This window comes from Sebastes fasciatus, chromosome 14 (genome assembly GCF_043250625.1).
Source record: "Sebastes fasciatus isolate fSebFas1 chromosome 14, fSebFas1.pri, whole genome shotgun sequence".
Classification (NCBI taxonomy): Eukaryota; Metazoa; Chordata; class Actinopteri; order Perciformes; family Sebastidae; genus Sebastes; species Sebastes fasciatus.
The window spans coordinates 14,650,704-14,668,979 of NC_133808.1; the positions used below are offsets into that span (position 1 = coordinate 14,650,704).

Sequence of the window (18,276 nt, forward strand, 5' to 3'; positions counted from 1 at the left end):
CGCTGTTTACACAAAGGCAGAAGAGGAGGATTTAACACTACTAACTAAGACGCACGCAAAAACCCACACGGGCGCACCAACGTATATACACAATGTGACACAACCTCTCGCTGAGGCCCAGCCAGGAAATGAGCCTGAGTGAGTGCGTTGGGAAGATGGAGAGTAAGCGGGAGATTATAAGGCAAGGCGTGAGAGGAGGGGTAGTCTGGAGAGAGGTGGGAGTATGAAAGACAAATCTTCCTAAGAGCATTTGAGAAGAGCTGTGTGCAAAGCTATCGTTGACTGAAATCCTTTAGAGCATCAAAGATTTACTCATCATGCCTAAACACATGAAATATTCCTTCCATCCCCCCCCACCACCATCCCCTTCCCTTCCTCTCTCCTTCTTTTCCTACGTTTCTCATCTTCACCAGCTCCACTTTCTCCATCGTTTCATCTGTCACACGCTTACTTTAGCATTTCTTTCCGTCTGCTCGTCTATCCAAATAACATGAATTACGGCGAACACCCTGTGCTCAAGAAGAAGAGAGACATACAGACGCCGCCGCCCCTGTGTTAGTGTCTGTTTGTCTTCTCCATCGCTGCTGTCCTGGAGGTTGTTAGCACATGTGCAGGGTTTTGCTCCGTCTGCCAACATCAGCACAAACACACACCCCAGAGTCATAACCACTTACACACACACACACACACGCCGCCATGCAATAACCCATCTACCTACCATGCAGGCACACGAACACACCATGTGCAATCATTTGCAAACAACACACCTTCCCACTTGTACACTATAAACGGCATTTATCAAGTATATTATGATTCTAATATTACTGGAGGTGCAAGTATTAAAACTAATAAGCTTCATCCCTGTGCTGCACTTACTGTCTCTCCCTTTCCCCCACCCCTCTTTTTTCTCTCTCTCTATACCCCTTACAGGAGCTCCCGCCATCTCCCTTCATCCCTCCATCCATCGCCCCAGCCCCAGATGGTAAAGCACGGTGACCAATTAAAGACTTCCCCGAGGACATAACCAGTTATAGCCCCAGCCATCTGACCATTTCTGTGTGTGTATGTGTGTGTGTGTGTGTGTGTGTGTGTGTCTGCAAGTAAAACATATCACTGTGTTTTAATCAGTACACAAAGACTTGTCTTCTGGCCAGTTCCACATGGCTTCTCCCCTTAAAAAAAAGAAAAGGTACATTGGCATGCATACGAGTCCAGTAACACAGTCACATCTAAAGCCTTTTGTATTATGCATAAACACACGACGACAAGATCTCCAGAGTGCCACTTCGTTAGAGCACATTGCAAGTCTGGGGTTGAGTGGAGCCGAGTGTGGAAGCCGACCAGAGGTGCAGCGTATTAGCAGGTGTGCGTGGGTTGTGTTGGTGTGTGAGAAACAATGTCTTTTGAGGGAGAGAGAGAGAGAGAGAGAGAGAAAACAAAGTGTAACTGAGGGAGGTGGGCAGCACTCAATCACCAGGCACCCATCCAACAGGGCAGCAGATGAGGGAGCAACTGTCTGTCTGAGCTGCCAGCACTGAGGGGAATTAGGCATATGCCAACTCCGCCCCATCCCTCTCTGTCTCTCTCTCACACACACACACACACAATCATTCAACCCACATCCCAAGGTGGCCGCACTGGCACGGGGGGCACAGGTGGCAACATATGTCTGTTGTCTACCCCTCAGTCAACTGAGCAGGAGGGACCGGTCATGCCTCGGTCTGTTTGTGTGTGCACATGTGTGTCTTTACAAAAAAAAAGTCCTTGCTAAAGCTTTATTTGTGTGTGTGTGTGTGTGTGTGTGTGCATCATTGAATTCTATACTCCAGATTTAAGATGACGGCGTGTGTCCCCGAGACACAGCTTGAGGGTCATCAGCTTGCTTGCCTTGTTTTTGCCGCTTCACCGAAACGAGTTTGAGCTTCCCCGGCTTCTCCACTTTTTACTTTTCACTTTCGACACCGACACTCGAAAAAACAGCCCGCGGCTGGCTCTTGCAGCCCACACTCAAATCCATTACATCAGACGTTTTAACTAAACCTCTGTTTCCCATTGCAAATAATGAGGCTGTGATTAGCATGCTAATGAGGTGGGTTGCGATGCTAATCTTTAAACTGGTGTATCAGTAGTAACCTAACTGACAGGTCCCCGTGACAAGAAAATGGACGAGGAGGTGGTGACTTCTCTAAAAGAGTGACTCGACACTGGATCTTGTGTGGAGGGAAAAGCATTGTTGCACTTAACTGAACTATGCGGGATAAAAAAAAGTATATAGCTGTTGAACCTCTGACCACATCTACGATCATAGCTGGGTGTGGTCAGGTGTGGTGTATGGATGTATAAAGAGAACTGGATACAGCGTTGGAGGCGGGGCCATGTTCATTCATATGAAAGTTTCTCAGTGGCGTAATGAAGCCAAAAAAGCTCGACTTCTAAGCAGTGCTTGACGTGGAATAGAATACTCTCCTTATCCACATGTTGGCGTGTGTAACGACCGGTATCTTAATCCTATTTATTCATTATTTCTTTAAGCATGTTATACTGCGTCAGTCATAATCAGTTGTGATTTTATTGCTATGTTATTATTCTTGGGCTATGCATCTTCTATAGTAGGCCTATAACACTCCAATAATATTCCAACTGGAACATAGGGTTAAGGCGGTGTGTACTTAAAGTGCTTTCCTGTGCTATTTATAGTATCACTCTATAATATAATATAGGATGCCTTTAGGCTGGAATCAACACCAGCATGGTATACATGCAGAGCTGAGGTTTGTGAGCTCTTCATTCAGGTTTTAGGAGCAGGATGCTCCTACATATTATACAGAGACACATTATGGATTTCTACAGTGAATAAAAGATACTAGGGGATATTGGGTTTGGGGGTCCTCCCTCAAGAGAATGTGAAGGTTTTTGACTTAAAACTATGCAATTTTCTCATAATTTTGTACCATTATTATTACTAATTAAATTATTATTTGTATTATTTATCACAGCCTTCGTCTGAACATTCAGTCCTTCTGGAAATGTTTGCCCTGTAAAATCATATTCTATAAATCAGAAGAGCAGATTCAGAAACCGATTGAATACTGTTTCATTAGTTATATTTGTTCACAAATTAAAAAAGAAAAGTTATGCGAAAAGTTCACTAATTAATTTACAAAAAGGATGTGAACACTGTATTGATGAATTACATCGACCTTGTTCTCACCCTCCCTCCCCCGTGCCGTGAGTTAGCTCGTCCAGATGCTTATCTCTTCCTAACATACAGCGGCCAAGTGAACTGGTGTGCAAAACTTTGCATAAATAGTTCCGGGAATAGCACTTTTTCAAACAAGCGACACGTCGCTCAGCCTGTTCGTGAAGCACGGAGCAAGTTAGGACATCTTGATTGGGAAAAAACTGAAACAACGTGATGTCCGCTCGTTCCGCTCAAATGCACTGATGCTGCCATTATGAATCTTACAGAGAACCTGATATGGAGAGGGCAGAGAACAGTACCGGCAGCTTGTGAGAAGTTCCGGTGCGCAAGAAAAAGTCACGTCAAGTACACCAAGGAGTACTTTGAGCACTGCTTCCTAGTATAAAATGACCCGGATCTTCTGGCGATCTTCTACATCCATTGAGCCCATAGAGCAGGCGCACTAGCATTTCCTTTAACTCCGCCTCCCATCCCTCTGTCTGGGGCTCATTCACATGAACGGAGGAAAGAGAATAACTCTGGATTCAGCTATTATTTCATTTTACAACCTTTAGGACCTAATGATTTAAATACAGGCTATTCAAGAAGTTAATTTACCTAAAAAAATTACAGACGTCTCTTTCCCAATGTAAGTCTATGGGGAAAAGTCCTTTTGGGCCCAATGGCATCAAGTGACGGACATGCAATTTAAAATTCCACAGTTTGGCCATTATGACAATTTGCTTCAAATCCCGGCACTCTTCCTGGGGGCTTGGGGCGCGCCACCTGCACAGTGTTGGTTTGAGATAAATGGTTATGGTTTCCATTCAACTTCAAAACACCAAACTTGTGCAGCTGGTAAAGAAAATACCAACAGCATTGTGAACAATACATACTAATAGACACATATTTCAATACGGCTCGTTGTCAAAAGAGATAATATTCCGCCGACTGGCCGCCGTTTGATTATCAGACGATAGATATTTAGCATTGTACCTGCTGCCTCATATGGTGCCTGCTCTCCGTTTAATAGGGTTTCCCCGCCCCTGCCACTATGCATCACTCGGCATGCTGGCACGGCCAAATGGAGTGCAGCTTATGTGCTTGTGACCATAGCCAGCTGTGTTGCACAAACAGCTACATCACTGCCAACCACTAGTTGGCATTGCAGAAAACAAAAAAATTGCCAGGGTGCAGTTACTCTTTAACAATGCCAATTCTCTCCATGCACAGGATACATCACTGAAGAGACAGTACGTGTCAGCATCACTAACGTGTCTATAAGTAGCCTGCCTCCAGTGAGGGCATGAGTACCAGTATCTCTGCATGTTCTTGTACATATCAATGTGTGCAAATGGATTCTGATGCCTGTGCGTTGCAGTTGTGTCTGTGTCAAAAGGGGTCATCGGATATATAGCTTGAAACTGGAGAAACCTCCTGTCCCTCTTGTGTGCAGATAAGGCTTCAAAGCACCCGCCGACATCAAACAATGCAGCAGCGTGAGTGTCCTGGACCACACTCACAACCGCGTGGAGTCCTGGAGGCTATTATACTGCGAGCCCCACTCTTTACTAGCACACATCTTAACGAACACAAGAACACAAACACTCGTTAGCAGCACATTCATTCGCATCCATATTCATGCTGAATTCATATTCAAACTGTGGCTGCGTTAATCTCACAGAGAAGAGGCAGCAGGCCCCTGAGGGTTAGCGCTTAGCTAAGCTAATCAAATCAACTAGAGGAACAGTGGCGCATCTTTAGCCCATTATATAAACATTAATAAACATATACTCTCAACACACACACACACGCAGTGTATTTTGTTAGCACATTAAATCCTTTCTCATTAGCCTAGCTCAGTAACGTGGGCGATGAGCTAAATGGAGAGCATCTCTGACATCATTTGTATTTTAATTTTCAAGGGTAACCACCAAAATGTGCACAGCAGTGTATACTTGAAAGTGTGTCTGTGGGCTACGAGAGCATTCAGATTAATTTTAATGGCAACGGCTTCATAATTAGCCCGTCATACTCCTTAGCGGCAATATTTGGAGCAAGAGGCAGGGTTAAAACACTTCCAGAGGTCTTCACGGGTCCAACTATAGTATCCAAAACCTGATCCGGGACCTGAGTTGGGCCAGCTCCAATTCCTATTCAGTGCAATTAGGTCAAGTTTATGGGTGTCAGATAGGTCGGTAGGTTTTTCACAGGTCTTGTGAAGACCTGTAGCTTCATCACCGTGGTCCTCTTTGTCTTTGTACACCGTTAAAATTGTCCAACTAGTGCAGTGCCCTTTCGGAGCGCGTTCCCTTTCGGAGCGTGTTCCCGTTCGGAGAAAGTGGCCATTCGGAGCGCGTGGCCGTTCGGAGCAAGCTGATTGCTTGGCCCCAACGAAGTGCTGCTTGCAGCAGCGTTGATAACCGCTCGGTGCTCGACGACTCCAGGTAAGTGAAGAAGAGTCTGGTTGTAACGTTAGTATATGCAACAGCACAACCTAAATGCACTCAATGAGTACTGGTCTCCCTGCTGCGGACATACTTGCCAACCTTGAGATATTCGAGAGAGACTTCCAGACTTCCTGCATTCTGGTGGCTTTTTAAGAATGAAAATAGCAAAATATTTTTTTAATCTTAAATACCTTTAATTTTACTTTTAATTCTCAGGACAGAAAACTGAATAATTCAGCTTTCTGGCATGAACTTGCATGAATCACTGGCATAAACTAATCCTTTTTTATTCATTCATTAATTTTTTGCCCCTGCTTGAGCATTTCTTTCTCTTAGTACTCTCCATTTCTCTCTCCGTCTCTCAGTCACTGAATGCCCTTTCATACACAACCCTACAACGGCACCACTGCGCTCTGAAACCCATTATTTCCAATGGCTTGCGCCACGCCACGCCACGACGGCTTTTCGCTGCATCAAGCAAAGCCCGATTTCCCGTTTTGCGCGTTGTGATGTGCGGCGAGCACGGCTCAAACAGAGTTGTGTCGCGAGCAGCTCTCTTCTGCCTGTAAACAACATTAAAGTTCCAGAAACAGGTTGTGATAAAACGGAAAAGAAAAAAAATTGTCATAAAACATGGAGAAATACGGGAGAAGTGTGACCCTGGAAGGAAACTGGGAGAGAGCAATGAAAAACGGGAGTCTCCTGGGAAAATCAGGAGGGTTGGCAATTATGGCTGCGGACGACAGGCTCAGTCTCAGTCTGCAGAGCCCTGAAGCTCCACCCCCACTGTTGCACATATATTTATTTAATATTTATTATTATTGAATGTGTCACAGGTCCAAATTGAACCAAATTCGACAAAGCACTCAAGACATACGGAAAGACAGACGGATATTCTTAGCTTTATAGTAAGATATCCAACCTGCCTTCTACCTGAATGTGTTTCTTCAGCGTTTCCAAGTCACCGCAAGTGATGGCAAGACCTAAGAGCCACCCCAGAGTATATAGAGTCAGGGAGCCAGATGTGATTTTGACCATTTTGTGATGAGATTACATGTCGGAAGACAAATTCAAAATGCAGCTGCTCCTTCAAAACTAGTGCCTTGTAATTAGACTACAATTTCTTATCTGATTCACTGCCCCAACTTTGAGTACAGCCTTTGAGAGGCCCTATAGATTAGTGTGACAATTTCAAACTTGGAATACATTTCTTATTATCCACCCACATTTAAGCCCAAACCCGCTTCGGTTGTCGCCCAAACTACACATGTACATGCAGTAGAGTACAGCCTGCCCTACAGGACTACAAAACATCAAGGTGTCTGGTTGGCCCTGTTCAACAGCGCTGTTTTATTCACAGTGCTACATGTTCTATTCAGCAGTTGTATTGTCTACCGCAGCGATCCGCTGGGTTTTTAAAGCCCTCTTCAGTGATGTTTGAGTAGAAAGGATGTCTTCCGATGGGAGCACTACGGCGCCGTCTCTCTCAGACTCAATTATACCGTAGGTGCGACATCTGTCCTGACTGACGGCTCGCTACACTGTGTGACTGTGTTTCTGTGTGTGTGAATGCGTGTGTCCCTGTATAGTGGGGCCCAGTGGCAGTAGTGTTATCGAGCAGGAGGCCCTGTCCGCTAGAGTAGATGAGATGTGCATGGAAATGGCGAGCCAGACATGGTGATAAAAATCTCTTTCCATTTGGAGTCCTGCCTGGTCCGCAGCTTAGAGCCAGTATGTGCTTACACACACGCGCGCGCACGCATACACAAACGCCAGAGAAGGGAATGTAATAGTAAATGAAACGGAGAGGTGATGGTAAGGCCAGAGAGAGGGGGAGCAGAGGAAGTGTCACTGCAAGGAGAGACGAGGGAGATAAAATGCTCCAGTCACACGGGCCTCTGCTCCCAATCAATACCAACAGACAGAGATACAACTCCCCTTGTCTATTCATCTGCACTTTATTTTCCTTCAGCGCATCTAATCTGACTATATCTTTTCTTTGTCAACGCAAGGCTTCACTCACGTGCTCTCTAAAAAAAGATCCTCATCTCTTTTTCCTCCCTCCTCTTGTCTTCATTCAATCACTGCTTCCCCTCCACAATCTGATGTGCTTCAAATCACCCGCGTGCCTTTCTCCCGTGATGAAGCTCAAAGAGCAGCCGTATTGACAAACCCATATACCTGCATGACATGAACGCCAGCTGGGGGCCGAGGAGGTGGAACCAGACTGAATCGACTCCGGGGCTTTTTGGATTGATGGAGCGAGCAGGATTCAGATGATGAGGAGAAGAGGGACATGGGGGGGCGGGGTCCCGGTGTCACCCACTGTAAAAGATGGAATGCGAGATGACATCTCCACATTCGGTCTATCTCATTAAGTGAAGTAGAGGAGTGCAGCTTGGCAGCGCCGGCTCCCTCGTGAAAAGAAAGGCAGGGGAGAGACACAAATCAGACGCACACACACACACACACACACACACACACACTCGCAACGCTGAGCTCAGCAGAAGCGTGATTCAGCCACTCTTACTCTGTATGTATGTTTAGCAGTGCACGGGCTCGGCTGTGCTAAGAAAAATCAACACCCCGGCCCTTTTGCAAACAACTCGTGCATAGAAACACACAAAACCGCATTTTGACCTTGAGTAGGCACAGATTTCCAGCCTACTGTAAGGCCACAGTTTGGTGAACAGGTTCCTTCTTTCCACAAGAAATGAAGCAAATATAAAAAATGTGGGCCATAAATATAACAAGAATGAAAAGTGTGACTGGAGAAATGTGGTATTTTGCCTCGGTTTGTTCTGAAAACGATTCGCGGAAACGGTTTCCCCTCTTCCTTAATTGAAATTCCTAGGTCTCATCTCTTGCCTCTTTCCTTCTGTCTCCTTCGCTCTCAGTCTCCTCAATTTGTGCTGGCTAATTGCATTTAGAACTCGTATGGCGGTTTGTAACTGCATTAACCTCAGGAGTCACATCAGGCAGACACTATTTAAAAACGGCACCCCTATAGCGCGAGTTGTATTGTGGGTAATGCCTCGGGGACGTGTAACCAATCACATTGGAGTCAAGAGGAAGAGCTCATCATTTATTGGTCACACACTCTATTCAGCGTCGCCCCGCCACCCATTTCCAATACTGCCGCTTCTGTCCCCATTCCTCTCTTTTTCAATTTCCTCATCTCTGCCATTTCGCGCCATCCGTCTCCGTTTCTTTTCTTCAAAAGCCGCTCGCTGCCAAACTTAATTTTTTTTCTAGTGTGTGACACATCTGAAGAAGAACGTTTCCTTCCTTTTCTTGTCCGGTGGCAGCGAATAACAGAAGGAATGCTTCAGTTTGAAGATTCACCAGGGCTTTGGTTTCTCCGGCTCTATTGCTATATTACTACAGCACTGGGAATGGGCGACTACTGCCAAATGAGGAGGCTAGGAGCTGTGTATCTGCCAGCATGGTGACTCCTATGGTGCTCTCTAGGACAGCGAGGGTATATGGGAGCTTCAGAAGTAAGAGCAGTGTGATATGCGTCTCAGGCAGCAAGGGCTTGTTGTTCTGCTAGCTGGTTGGACTCGCTCACACACAGGCTGGTGCGTAGGATAAGGAAAACCACGATGGCCATGTCAGGCTGTTGTCCTTTTCTTCTGCAATCTGATGTGTGGGAGGAAGTCAAACACACAGATTCATGTGCAAACAAGCACACAGAAACACACACTCAAATGCAACAGACTGAGCGTAGTCAAAGATCAGAGTACGGAGGTGTGCACAGAGAAACTACAAGTGACCTTTGGCCTCAAACCGCTTAACAACACCCAGGTTAAATGCATGTCTGGTGCACACACTTAACCACCGGCGGCAACTGCTCCAGTGAAAAGACACAATGTATGAGAGTATGAGAAATAATGGCTTTAGAAAAAGACACAGAAATAAAGCTGTTTCAATTGAACTAGATTAATCTACCAAGAGGGACGCTCTTCTCTCTGCGTGGGTCACACAGTCAGCCAGACTGCGGTGCCGCTGCAGCTGATAAAGAGGTTAAAGGATAACGCTGCCACTGTGTTATCATTTTTGATTGCCGTTATCAAAAGACAAAAACAAAACCGCAGTTTGGGATTTATCCAAACGTTTCCTTGAACGACAGTATACTGTAGCTCACACCTCGCTGCTTCAGAACTGTCATTCAAAAACACATCAAATACAGAAAAAAGTGCCACGCTGAGGCATTTTGTGTGACATTTGAGAGACATATTCCTTCATTATAATGAACACTTCAAGTTTGGTTTACTACTCTCAGCTTGTCAATCCAGTGAAGCAGTATCTATAGTAATGTTTGCCTGAACATGAAGCTACTCTCTAGAGCTCCCAAATGCATTAGCGAAGTGGGGCTACGCAGACGCTGTGTTTTTAGGGGCAGTTTGTGCTAAAGTAAAAATTAAGATGTGTTTCTGGCCACCTGATGAATGTAAGTCCAATATTCACCCAACTATAACTCTGTTTTTGGTCTCCACCATAAACTGTAAGTGGACATAGTCACAGTGACGTCAATCACTGGTTTGTGGCCTGCCGTTTTGAAGTTTTTGGCTGTCGCCACCCTGGTTGTTTGCAACCAGAAGTGACACAAGAGGGTGGAACTAAGTACAACTGAATGCTGAATAAGACGTTTTTAGGTGACCAAAAAAGTTATAATTAACTTTCATGAACTGAAAACACACTGTGAAAGGGTTAAAGTTGAAAGGCGAAAACACAGACAACTCCCAGACCAGACAACGCCGTGGTAGCAACCTGTCAATCACAAGGTAGCCACACCATAAAGCATACCCTGCTTTATGGTCTATTTGACTCTAACTTGGACCATAGTTTACTAAATGAACATCAAGCTGTATTGAAGAAGACTTGAAACTAGCGATTGAGACCATAAACTCATGTTTACAATGTTCACTTCTACACAATCAGACTTCTTTTTGTAACCAGAGGAGTCGCCCCCTGTTGGCTGTTAGAAAGAATGCAAGTATAAGGCACTTCCACATTGGCTTCACTTCTCAGACCCAGAGGTTGCCCACTGGTTTTCACCACCTCCTTAGGCAAACATCTTCCTCTTTAGCTGCTAAACGCTCCACTATGTTCACCAGCTAGTCGCCAACTTTCTCCGTCTGCTATTTGGTGCTGAGCAGGTAGCGCACAGTGGGATTTTAGAGTTTTTAAACCGCCTGCAGCTGCTTTAAACAAGGTTGATGAGACCAGTGAGACTGAAGCAAAACAGTTCAGTTGTGGGCTGTAAAACCATGAAGTGAAATACACGATGAATCGCTTCAGAGCTGAGGGGGAAAGGCAGAGTTGGGTGATAATTCTCTGTGGGTTTTGTCACTACGAGATTTTACATTACACGCAGATTAATTCTTAATCTAAAAATATTAGCTATAAATGCTTTAACGGGCCAATATTTCATTTACAGACATCCTTATTAGCCAGTAAGCCACTCGGCCTTCCCACCATTAAAAAAAATAACAATGAAAATGTCAAATTAACCTTTTCTGTCTTAGAAAATAATGATTTCCCTGCATTTCTGTGTCACTCCCTGATTTAGTGGACACAATCCAGCATTTGTGCCATGTTGGGCAATTCTTCTTCTCACATGTGTAATATTACTGCAATGCCTACAGGCAGTATTGGCACTTGGGGGCTGAGCTGAGCTCCATTTCCATTTGATTAATCTAAGTTTAGTATCACAGAGGGTAGAAAAGACACACTTTCTGTCTGCTTATTTTCTTTAAAAAAAAAGAAAAAAGAAAAAAGCGCCCACACAAAGAGAAGATCTTCTTTCCAGGCAATCAACCACATGCGCAGCAGCAGAGGTGTCTGATTCAATTTGACAGGACGATACAACACATGAAAACACAGCGTCAGTATCGGGGAGAACGGTGTCCAGGTGCACTGCAGAAACTGTTCTCCTCCTCAGGCAACGGCTATTAAGTTCCACGATAATAGCCCTCCCCTGCTCTTTGTGCGGAAAAGGTGACAATGGACCACAGAAACACATCCCTGAGTAAGCCTTAATGCAGCACTCAAGACACAGATTACTGCGTGGCCTTCTAGCCCTACAATTAACCCAACACACACTCACACAGACACTTCCGTCTGCCCCTTCTATCTCATATCCTTCCTCCCCATATTTCCTCCACAACAATCCCCTGCTTGTCGTTGTCCTTTGACATCACCCCTTGAAACACATATTCTCAAAGGCAGCATCAGAGCAAGAGCAAATTAGAGAAAGAGGCCAGGGTTGATAAATGGAGACAGACAGATGACAGAATGAAAGACATTAGAACGAGGAAGAGTAGCGGGATAGGAAGGAGGAAAGGGGGGGGAAGGACAAGGTATTATTGTTCGCCCACAATGGTCCAAGGAGGCGTGCAGCTGCTGGCTGGGGGATCAAGGAGGGGCTCAAGAGCACAGCAAAGAAAAGAGGGGGGAGAGACCCTGCCGCGTGCCCCTGAACTCTGAAACTGGGTTAAGAGGTTAGAGACACAGAAAGGCTCAGATAACAGTCCCTCGACACCTCCGCTTGGCTCACACACAGCTCTCTCACATGCATTTCTATAAATACTGTGCGTGCCATCAGCGGTGCTGTTTTACAGTAACCCTGCGCCCGAGCCCTGCCCCACATTCAGATCATACTGCGAATACTAGAGAATACAACTGCTGAGGTCCTGATAATAACACATTCAATAAAAAGCCGAGGCCTATTGATCTGTTGAGCGCATAAGGAACTGTTGAACTGCAGTCCGACCCGAAAGAAAGCGTAACAATACTTGGTAGTTCTCAGTTCACGGTGCCACTCGCTACGTGACACTGGGACACAAATAACTTGGAATTATTTTTCAGCCAGCAAGCGTTTGGTTTGCACTTTGACCCTGAGAGGAAGGTCAGCCACGTCAGGGAGAAAAAGGCACGAAGTTATGAAGGGAATGGAATCTCCATCTATGACAGCTGTGTCTTCAGCTGTGTCTTCAGCACTGTCGGGTAGATCTGTATACGTCTCTGGGAGAGACAGGCAAGAGAGTAGAAGACAGAAACTAATGCTACTGTTTGAAACAGTCACACATCACGCCAACACACCGGATGCGTTACTGAAACAGCTCTGGGCAAGGGAAGAATTCAGTAGGTGTGGGAAGGAGATATGTGAGTGTTTGTGTGAGAATGAGATAGGATCGAGCTCGGTTTTCCCCAGTCAGAACAGAACAGGTGGGACTTTGTGTGAAACTGGAGTGCAACACTTCCTCTCATCACACTCCTTCCAAAGAGTGCACAGATAACAGCTAGTGTTTAGACGGTTATTGATTTCTTATTTGTGACGGTCACTGATCTGATTGTGATACAACTAACGCCTTTGTCTTGGACTTACACAACTCTAACAAGACATCACATTCAAGTTCACAGCACGCAGGCACCAGACTAGCATGGGCCCCAAAGACCTTGAGTTGAAAATGTTATTGTAAATGTGTTTGGAATACGCAACATTGAGGCACAATATGTACTGATACGACTCAAGGCAGGCCCTGCAGTTTTTACTTAATCGCAACCCCTTGTTTTGGGACTCTATGTCAAAATCTAGTTTTGATACCTTTCTAATTTCATTGACATTAAGCTTATATAGTGTACATACCTAAATAAATGTATGTTTAATGGAATTGCTACAAACTAACTGGCACAAGGCAAACCTGGGGCAGGATAGTATTCAAAACTAGAACATTTTGACAGTGTGCCTGTTGCTTGGTGCGCATCTCGCATCAAGAGGTTCGTTTTAGGATAGGGTTAGTCTATGGGGCTCTTATTTTGAAAAGAACAGCCTCATTATGAGTTCCCTATTAAGAAACTGTTACCCTTTAGGGCTTTTATTTTAAAAAATTAAGTCCATCCCTAGTTTCCTGTTAACATACAGTGAGTTTGGGGCTTTTATTTTGAAAAACAAACCTCATCCTGAGGTTCCAGTTGAGATAAAGTTATAATAAGGGGCTTTTGTTCTAAAAAAAAAAACAAGCCTCATTGGCAAAATATAATGAAGCTGCCATGTGTACTCTACAATGTGCACTGTATACCTGAGGGGTACTTAAAGGCACCAAGATACATGCACGATTCAGAGAGTGTGAGGGGTCAACAGGGGTCATAGGTCAATTTCTCCCCCAGGACCTCCTAGCAGGTTAATCCAGCCTTGAAAATAATGTAAAGACCACATGCAACAGAACTTAAATCTCTTAATTGATTTAATAACACTGCTACAAAAGGTGGGTCCTATAACATCAGCACTAGCACTCTGAATTACCTCTGTGTTTGAAAGGTGCTACAGTATACAACTGATCAGTAAACACCCATTTAATTCAATTATACAGCAACCTTTGACTGGTAGTGGCTTTGTGGTTAACACCTGATACATTTACAGCCATATGTGTAGTGCCACATCTGTGATAACATGTGGTTTATCTGTATGTGTGTGTGTTTGTGCTTAGAGACTCACCTGTGAGGTTGGTGCGTGCGCTGTAGGATCCCAGGTATTTCCCGTCTGTATTGGGTGTGTAACACTCAAAGAGACCCTGGTCCCTGGCCTGCACTTTGGTGATGTGGAGCACCGCTGAGTCGCCGCTCAGCCTCTCCACGTAGATCTCTTTACTGTTGACCCTCTGGGAGTACACGGCGTAGGCATAGTTTGACTGAGCCGTGCTCACGATGCGGATCTCCCTGTCCGGCACCGACGGCAGGTACATGGACCACTCAAAGTCCTGCTCAACCCCATCTTTGTAGCCCGTCACGTTGCACAAGATGGTCACGTGAGAGCCCTCAGTCCGTACCAGCGGTCCACTTTGCAGCGTTACCACTCTCTGAGCCACGGCAACACCGGCTACAGGCGGAGGTGGGGTGAGAGAGAGAGAGAGAGGATGGGGTGAGGGCAGGGAGAGAGGAAATAGAGAACATGGGTTACAAATCTGCAGTTTAAATATTTAGCATTGGCAGAGTTTATGCACCCCACATCTCCCAGGAAATACAGAAACAGCGTGACATGTGCAGCTAAGCATTCTGGAGAGTGCTTACCGAGGTTGAGGTGTGCACATACACACATACACACACATTTTTCCGAACACCGCTAACCACTTGAAACATTTACAGCACCTCTTTTGAACAGCTGTCATCCAATCACGCTCACTGCTATTACACACTCACATGTTAACCCTTCACCACACTGCAGCTGTATTACACTGGAGGTGAGAGGCAGCCATCTGGGAGTTAGCAGAGAGGTCAGTGAGAGCTGCTAAAACACAAGTCAGCAGGGCATGTTAACTGTGTCAAGCTGAAGAGGAAAATAAAACCTGTTTTTTTTGCATCCATAATTATTAATAATTACACAGATACATCGGTATCTGTGTATATGGTGGCTGAAATATAAATTTCAGTACAGAAATGACAAATATGCTGCATGTTTGAGATCATTTAGAAAAAAGGTGTTGTCATCACATTCAATGGTTTCTCCACCTGCGAGCACCGACAAGTTTATTTTTCAACCTCAAATTTGTCTCACTCAGTACATATCTTGGTCACAATTCTTTAAGGGATCGTAATTAAAAATGTTTGTTTATCAAAAATGTCAATTGTCATTATCGATTAAATCTTAGCAATTATATGTCCAAGTGGACACACGTTGTTTTCATTCACACGAATGAAATGCCAGTAGGTGCAGTTTAATTACATACATTAAGGCTGTAATGTCAGAGGTCAAATCTGCTCCCTGAAAGAGTTCCCTGTCCTATAGGCCAGAAATACTAATTCAGTTTAGACATTTGCTCCCTAACCTGACCCGCCAGATGGTTTACACAGAACCATATGACAAGCCGACACTGGAAACTGTTTGGGAAAGGGAAGGCACTTTCAAAAAATACTGGGATCTGTCAATCAAAAATCTTGCAGAAGCCAGTCTGGAGAAGAGCGAAAACAACCTTTTCATCGAGCAAAGTGCCGTTCTTTGCTCTTCTTTCAATGAAGAAATACTCTCCAGTCTGGAAACAACTAATGCTCTGCACTAACCTCTTCTCCCGCCATTGTTGTTTAGAACGAACAGAGGCCTCTCCGTATCGTCTCACACATCTAAAAAGGCCCAGACAGACTAACCCGACATCAAAGAACTAGCGGTAACGAAGGCCATCTGTTAAGTCGCCTCACGTCACCTTTGGCTTGACCAAAAAGTTGCACTCGAACACATCGCAAAGACTACAGTCGACGGCCAGTTAGCACGTACGTTCTGCGCCTGCGTGAGATGAAATAAAACTCCCTACCAGCAGGCGGCGGTAGTCTGTATTCGTCATTCAAAAAGGGAATCCGGAAGACCGAAGACGGCGGATATACAAGCCGTTGTTAAGATACATACATGAAATGAATTATTTTCCGATTCAACATGCTGGCTTGTCCAACACAAACTCATTACCTGAAGCCTTACAAGATGGATTTTAATGTGATTTGTGAACCCGCGATTCTCGTGTGATCTCATGACATTGCGAGAATCCAGCTGTCGTGCGTGGTAAATTGCTCCCCGGAAGCATTTTTTTACTCTTCAGATTAGTTTTATGAGGATGTCCTTGTACCAACGTTGCTTTTTTATGTTTATCATTTGTATTTTGCAAATAAAAATTAAGACCATATGAATCGAAGTTCTTCAAAACATTGTTTTTGAAGATTTTATGTGTTAAGGAGGAACAAATAAGAAATCTTCTATTGTCATATGTTGTTCTCATTTAAACAAAAGATTTAATTAGTGGAGTGAACCATGTACTGAGCATCGTAGCAAACAAGCGTTTAGCGTTAAACCCCTAGTGAAGACCGATGGTTACTATTCTATATGTTGCTTTGTAGCCTATATTTAGGTTGACAGCATATGTGAGTCTTGCCTCAACTACTTGCATTGACACACACACCAAACCCACACACACACACACACACAGAGCATTCACCATTCAGGGAACAACTACAAACATCCCTCTCATTGGGGCCGGAGACAACAGAGCACTTACACATACCCCCCAAATCCAGACAGAGCGACAAGTGCGCTGTTTCCTGTCTGCACAAGCAACTGGGGATTGCAGCTGTGTGTGTGTGTGTGTGTGAGAGAGCATGTGTGTGTGTGAGAAAGTCTGTAAGATGCTGTGTCTGTGGGCACAATACTTGGCATTAATAATTCACCAGAACAGCTTTTTAACTTCAACATCCTCTCTCCTCACATAGTAACTTTCCTTTACACTTGCACTACAACCCCCCACCTCTCAATCACTGTTATTAATGCGGTCCATTTACGCCGATGTACGTGTACGACTACGCACGAGTCTGTGGATCATATTTTCCTTCCTGCGCTTCAGATCTTTTGTCTATTGCTTGCTTTTTGAGACACATTCCACTTGAAAGCTGATAAAATCTTAACAAATATATAATTTCTTACATAACGTTACCCGGTGCGTGTGTGCGTGTGTGTGTGTGTGTGTGTGTGGCCTCATTTGGGTGGGATTTGAATTCAGTCACAGTGGCATCCCAAAGGGAAAATTGATTAAAGCTATCATTCCTTATGGCTCGATTTATCCTTAAAAGAACCCCCACAGGAATAACCGGGATATAAATCATGACTCATAAATGCCGCAACTTTAAAATTTAGAGATGTTAACCTTGTTCTTAAATGAAAGGAAAAAGTTTTAATTTCGTTATCTGCAAATCAGCTGCCTCTACGTTACAGCAGGTTGAAATAAGTATGTTATGCTCGCTGCAATCTTGGAACCCATCAGCTATCGGTCTGATGATGGATAAGCCTCCAGGGGAAAGGAGTTATATCATGGATGTATAATAAGACCTTGCTTCCAATTTGTTCCAGTGGCCACTCGCGGTATTGCAACGGAAATCCCCCTGCAGCCCAAAAAGCATTTTCCCCATAGACCACCATTGTAAAAGAGACATCTGTAAAACTGGACATCTTGAGCTGCAAACAAGGTCGATTATGACTCTTTTTATCGTGAATTTATGATCCATGAAGGTTTATACTTGTAAAACTTTCCTCGAGCCGAGAAAAGCGATTTAAACATATGTGATGTCATCGCAGTGTAGAGTCTATGGGCCGAGCAGGAGCTCGCAGACGGGGCCAACGGGAGGAACACTACTGCGCATATTCAGTGGGCCGTATACCCTGGAAGTAAACCTGGAAGCTAGAAAACTATTTGGCTATATGTGCCAGGCGAGCAATTCTCATTGGACTGAATAGGCCGTCTCGGGGCCCGGTATCCAGTTCTTGGGGTTCCGGTTTAGCCGGCGGATATCCGGGCCAAGACTTCCTTTTCCGTGTGCTGCTCAATCTAATTAGCAACTTGAGACGCGAGATTGAAGTTGGAGTTGAGAGACAACGTGTACAACCAGATTGTTTCACAAGTAGCCAGTTTACAAGCTAATGAAAAACTAAATCATCGTCGGACGAGAGCCGGTGGGTTCCCAGATTACATTTCGGCCAATGCGTTCCGACTCTTTTGTTCTCCACACGGACTGTTTACTTTCTTTTAACCAAAGCCTGCTCGAACGCGATTGGTCAATATTACTCGGACTACAAACGGAAACCAGAACACATCCAACTCCAAAATCTTG

The 18,276-nt window shown here is 44.7% G+C and overlaps 1 protein-coding gene across 2 annotated transcripts in view; it reads right to left on the reverse strand.

Moving 5' to 3' along the window:
- Positions 1-18,276, reverse strand: part of igsf3 (immunoglobulin superfamily, member 3) — an 82,425-nt gene that overhangs the window by 45,050 nt on the left and 19,099 nt on the right. For both annotated transcript variants that reach the window (XM_074659125.1, XM_074659124.1), the window contains exon 3: positions 14,135-14,515. In XM_074659125.1, coding sequence (XP_074515226.1) covers positions 14,135-14,515 — 381 coding nt within the window. The remainder of the gene's footprint in view (positions 1-14,134; positions 14,516-18,276) is intronic.